This window comes from Montipora foliosa, chromosome 7 (genome assembly GCF_036669935.1).
Source record: "Montipora foliosa isolate CH-2021 chromosome 7, ASM3666993v2, whole genome shotgun sequence".
Taxonomy (NCBI): Eukaryota; Metazoa; Cnidaria; class Anthozoa; order Scleractinia; family Acroporidae; genus Montipora; species Montipora foliosa.
In genome coordinates, this window is record NC_090875.1 from 27,835,117 (window position 1) to 27,840,643 (window position 5,527).

The 5,527-nt window shown below is 38.5% G+C and overlaps 1 protein-coding gene and 1 long non-coding RNA gene across 2 annotated transcripts in view; one reads left to right on the forward strand and one right to left on the reverse strand.

Moving 5' to 3' along the window:
- Window positions 1–853: 853 nt before the first annotated feature.
- The window catches only part of LOC138011670 (uncharacterized), a 30,474-nt gene continuing 25,800 nt past the window's right edge, over window positions 854–5,527 (forward strand). Inside the window, exon 1 of the mRNA XM_068858788.1 lies at window positions 854–1,777. Within this exon, the coding sequence (XP_068714889.1) occupies window positions 1,480–1,777 (298 nt within the window). The 5' untranslated portion in view covers window positions 854–1,479. The remainder of the gene's footprint in view (window positions 1,778–5,527) is intronic.
- Window positions 4,467–5,527, reverse strand: part of LOC138011671 (uncharacterized) — a 16,279-nt gene continuing 15,218 nt past the window's right edge. The window contains exon 6 of the long non-coding RNA XR_011124769.1: window positions 4,467–4,714. This is a non-coding gene — a long non-coding RNA (uncharacterized lncRNA). The remainder of the gene's footprint in view (window positions 4,715–5,527) is intronic.

Below are 5,527 nucleotides of genomic sequence, written 5' to 3' on the forward strand. Positions count from 1 at the left end.
AGACAATTTGTATACAAGTTAAGAGGGTCTCTCGAGCCAACAACGCATCTCTGCCTCCAGGAGGATCCAGGATTCACAGTCCAAGCCTCGGCGAAATGTAGTTAATCAATGAAGTTTGAAGGGACCAAGGAAGTACAACCCCTAAATGGCATTTTTCATCATTTTATGCCCTGAGGGGAATTTGAACCCCCCCTCCTGGGGGGCAATGCAAGTTTTCGTCAGGAGATTCAATTTAATGGGGAAGATACAGACTCTTCTTTCAGGGATCATTTGGAACCAGAATACTCATCACACGAAGAAAGAAGAGAAAATGAAGGCGAAGCAGAAGAAGAAAGCAATTCTTTGCTTGCAAATTTAGGCACTTACGATCTCCTTTTGATCGATGCCCTGTTATGCCGGCTGAGGGGGAATTTTTTTTGAAAAATCGCCCATCAGATAGCTTGAATCGACGCACGTCTATCTTCTTTTGGAAAAACCAGGAGACTTATGCTAGTATCGTTTCTGGTTTTTGCTCGCTTTCCACAAAGAAACAGATTTTGACTCAAAGTCCTCCCAAACCGGACAGTAAAGCAACCACGAAACGTCATCAGTACCCAACTTGCCTTGCGCGACATTCAAGAAGGCGGCACCCGAAAGTGTTGAGGCCAATCTTTAAAAGACGAGAAAAAAATTACTTCATTAGGTAATGTATTTTTTTTGTAACAGATCTTCTAACAAGTACAATACATTTTAGTTCCCTTTAAATCACTAGCTCCGTGAGCGGGAAAGAAGAACCAAATCCTGCGCTGTGATTGGGTACCAAGACGGAGCTATCTTGCTTGCTCGGGATTTCTCTTTTGGTCCCACAAGATAAAAGATCATTTTTTGGTGTTTTAAGTAACTATAGCAAATGCTTTATTGACCAAGCTTGTTCGGTCAAGATGGTGGGATATCGGCCTCGTTCTTTTTTTTCCGTGTTTATGGACCTCGAAGTCGAGGTCCAAACACGCAAAAACAAAAAAAGAAAGAAAGAAAAGAACTTGGCCAATATCCAGCCATTTTGACCGAACGCTTGGTCAATAATCCATGTAGTCAAAAGATTAAAAACCTCGCTTTGAGTCATATAAAAAAAAAAAACACGAACAAAACACTACTAGTATTGGAATACTTAGCATCTCGGGAAGAGTTGTAAAGCTGTTGTCGATCTTTACTTACTCTGTAATTGCATTCTTTTGACTCAATAGTTTCAGGTTATATTGCCCTAGGTAGTCAAGACTTCCTGATACGAGGATACCTTAGAATAACAACATTCGATTCAGCGAGAGAATACTAGCCTTTCATCGTTTTCACTAGTGACGAGTTCGTGTAACGTCACGGTTAGATCGAGAAAGCTCAATAATTACAGGACGTTCCGATCTGATTCCATCGGGACCTTAATAGTCCGTGTTTGACAGAATAATTCTTCAATTGTTTGACCGCCAAAGCACTGGATTTCAAAGAATGGCTTTTTTTTGCCTCCTCGTCTTGCTCTTGTCTGGTTCATACTTGATGGTTCAAGGAACGCAAATAACACTCGCCCGAGAGAAAATTCAACCGGACGACGACTTACTTCTGCTAGAAGCCTCTGATGAATGTCCCACAAACGGAAACAAATTCTTTCCTAAATGCAACAAATTTAGCGCCGTACCGCTAGTTGGCAGAAAATGCTGGTGCCAATGTGTGACATCTGCTGGAAAAAACACATTCTTCGAGCCTAACAACACCTGCGTTCCAGTCACTTATGCTCGTCAGACGTCAGGTAGGGGAAATAATACAGGGAGTTTCAAGAGTTTGTCCTTTTTTTTTTTTTCTACAAGGACGCACCTCACTTATTTTCGTTTTCTGAAAGCCTGGCCAATCGTAACCTGGTTTAACATCTTTGTAAGTTTGAGCGGTTTCTGAAAACTGGATCTACGGTTACCACGGTTCAGCAACAAAATATGTTGTGTTCACGCAGAAAAAAAGAGCACAATGTTATGACTCACGCTGTATGGTTAGCAAATCCATCCTTGAGCTGTTAGAAATACAAAACTCCTTAGTCGTATTACATACAAACTCCGGGCTGTATTATTACACAGCGATTTAAATGCAGTTAACGTAAAATTGCTCTTTCCAATTGATTTTTTCAAGGGAGAATTCGTTGGCAAGGATGATTTATGAAATTAAAACTGACCGGAGTGAATGTGTCATTTTGCCAAATCGACGAGATCCTTAATCCACCATCTTCTAGTTTTACATTTCAGTCGATCATGATTCTCTTCTCAATCAATGGCATACAATCGGAGTTCGTGCACTTCATAAGCGGTGCCCTAGCTTTTGAAAGAACGGTCTGTAACTTGACAATATTAGGCCCAAGGTTTGTCTTCGTTCACACACTTGCATATTTTAAATAATTAAAACCTGTTAGCAATGGAAACCAAACACCAAAACTGGGCCCCACATGTCTCCATTTTGTGTGGGCTTCTTTGTCGATATCTTCGTACGTACGAGGTCTAATTTGACTGCGTTTAAATTTTAAATTTTTTCTCTAATCTTGCAATACTTAATTTTTCTCCAAACCTAGCAAATTAAACTAGCTTTCTATTAAACGCTAAGTTACCATTAAAAGACTTCAAGTTGTCTTTCGATGATCTAACGCTGGTTACACTAACTTTAGGTGAGCTTCCTCTTGTTTGTTCATGTCGTTTTTTGTATTAAAATAAGGACCTTAAGCACGCGCGTTTTTGAGACGCGGACGGCAACCGGAAGTGACCTGTTTTCCCTTTCAACTTGTCTTCACTCGGTCACATTTATATTGCTGAGTATCTTTTCTCCATTAGAGATGATAAGTATAAAAATCTAGGAGACATCATTGTCCTGGCACGCGAAATGTTCTCTTCCGGTTGCCGTCCGCGTCTCGAAAACGCGCGTGCTTATGCTCCCTAAATGACAACAAATGCCCTTAGAAGGAGTGTAAACTTCCCGGCTTCCATTATTTCTATCATTTTGGCCTACAAACTCTTTAAACGCGGTTATTAAACAAATGAGGGATCATAAGTCTCCAGAAATAATGACTAGAACTAAAAAGCACTAAAATAAATCTACGGTTGCCCCTTTGTAATCTGGCTCTTGGGTTAAGAAGGGCGTGAAGGCATACAAGGGGAATACATTGATGGTCAGTGATAATTTAAATTCCTCACTCGATAAGGGTCGTCATAAATAAAAGTGCACAAAACTTGTTTTAGTTTAAATGCAGTGTTTTCTATTTTAGCGCTCAACTGTATCACTAAGATCCACTAATGCTTGAAATGAAACTGCCCTTAGTAACTCGGAAAAAAATATATTGAAGAAAAATTATGCAACTAGCCACTCAGACGACTAATCATCCTCGAAAATCGTTGTTGAATGGTACAGCCACAGGGGTTGCTAGAACAATATCACACATCAGACAATGCCGTTACCGCTCAGTGCGTGACAACAAATAATTCCTTTTCCAACTGACTTCCAAACGAGTCCATTAGCTTTACTTTTCATATGAATGAAAAGCAATTTGCACAAGTAAGACTTCGCAATTCTTTAAGCTAGAATCATCTTATTAACCGAATTTTGATGGCCTTAATTATTCATTATTATTTATCATTATTATTATTATTATTATTATTATTATTATTATTATTATTATTATTATTATTATTATTATTATTATAATTATAATTATACAGGAAAAGGGATTTCGAATATACTGTATTCCCTCCATTTGTGTTCTCATTAACGGGCAGAATGGGGAAAGAGAAAACTGTCGCATACAAATGCTTAGCCGAGCTACTTGCACAGAAGCGGAAATCCGAATATGGTATAACTCTTGCGTGGATGCCATGCACCTTATCTTTTGCCTTGATACGATCAACTGTTATGGCAATAAGAGAATCCAGATGCAAACATTGAACTGGGCTACAGTGAAGGCCGCTTAGGAATCTTTTAAAATGATATGTATATATCGTTGATATTACCTGATGAGTGTGGTCATATTTTGGCCATACGAAACAGAGCTGTAGTAATTAAACGATGAACTACCTCTGAAGTCTTAAAACCAGTTTAGTTTGATTTTTGTTTTTAACTTCAATGAACAATGAAGTTGAGCAGTTTTTTAAAATTGGAACAGATTTTTCTTATGTTTTTAATGATTTCTGTATGAACTGAATAATTTTCAATAAAGTTTATACCTCCAATAATAATAATAAGAAGAAGAAGAAGAAGAAGAAGAAGAAGAAGAAGAAGAAGAAGAAAAAGAAGAAGAAGCATGGTGATCGAATTAGGTGGACAAGCACAAGCACACCACAAAATTAGGCAATTCGACCCGTTTAATTGGCTCATACAAGCAATGCTTGATATCACTTTGAAATATGTTCTTATCTTTGCAAATTGATAGGACTACATTTTCATATATTTATTTTCTTCGCCAACAGGATGCGACATACTATTTGCTGGCGAGACGACAGAAGGCTTATTTACATTTTTCCCACCAACTGGAATTAATGAAAGAACTGTCATGGTGCCTGAAAATAAGACTTGCAGCTTACAATATGGCGGCAACTTGTATTTACAGTACCTCGACTGCGACGGATCCTGGAAAGAGATATCACACCAATCAGCAAATGACAGCTTGGAGGTGACCCCGGGTTGGTCGATAAGGCGTCTACAAATCAGGGTGAGTATTCTAAAAAGAAAATAATAAGAAAAATGAGAGAATCGAAGTGCTTCTGAGTATGATCTTCATTTCTTTCCTTTGAGAAGTACGCACTATTTAAAGAGCTTCTACGATAAAAAGGAAATCACTTCCTTTTTTTCCTTTAGATTTTGAAAGTGTTTTCTTGAGCTTGAGCTTTGATTTTCTATCCAAAGTCTGTTTACTTTGAGTGTAAGGGCGCTTTCCTTTTGTCACAACTGCCCTGCCAGACCCGTCAGGTTGCAAAGAAAATGCAACAATTTGAAGGAAAACTTGCATGATAATCCCTCGTATTCTTCCGGAGGAGTATATGTCATATCTTCGAAGCTTGTTAATTTGAAGGCGTTGTAGAATTAGTCCTGCCAAATGCCCTGTTTGGCCGGTCTGTTCTGTCAAATGGAAAGCGCCCTAAGTTTTGGATTTCATGGTCTGGCTGCCATTACTCACGTTTAAATTAAAACTGACCGATTGGAGCTCCGAGGATTGGTTCTAAGGAAAGTGAAGTCATTTAGTTATACTCACTAGCTCAAAATTTCAGCCAGTAAATGCAGCTTATTTATATATGCAAAACACGAGTTTAAAAGTCTGAAAGCCCAAAACTCCCGCGCTGCATATTACACATGCATTGCATTCTTAAACTAGAGAGTCTTTGACGTCATTTTCTCCTGGATCCAGCGCTCCCAAGATTTTAAAGTTAGTAATGACGGACGATTAAATAGGAAGATTCCAGTTAAAATAAACAAGTGTCTTTGTTAAATCAAGGCTTAAAACTTGGGTCACTTAGTGTTTAGTTAACGTAGTTTT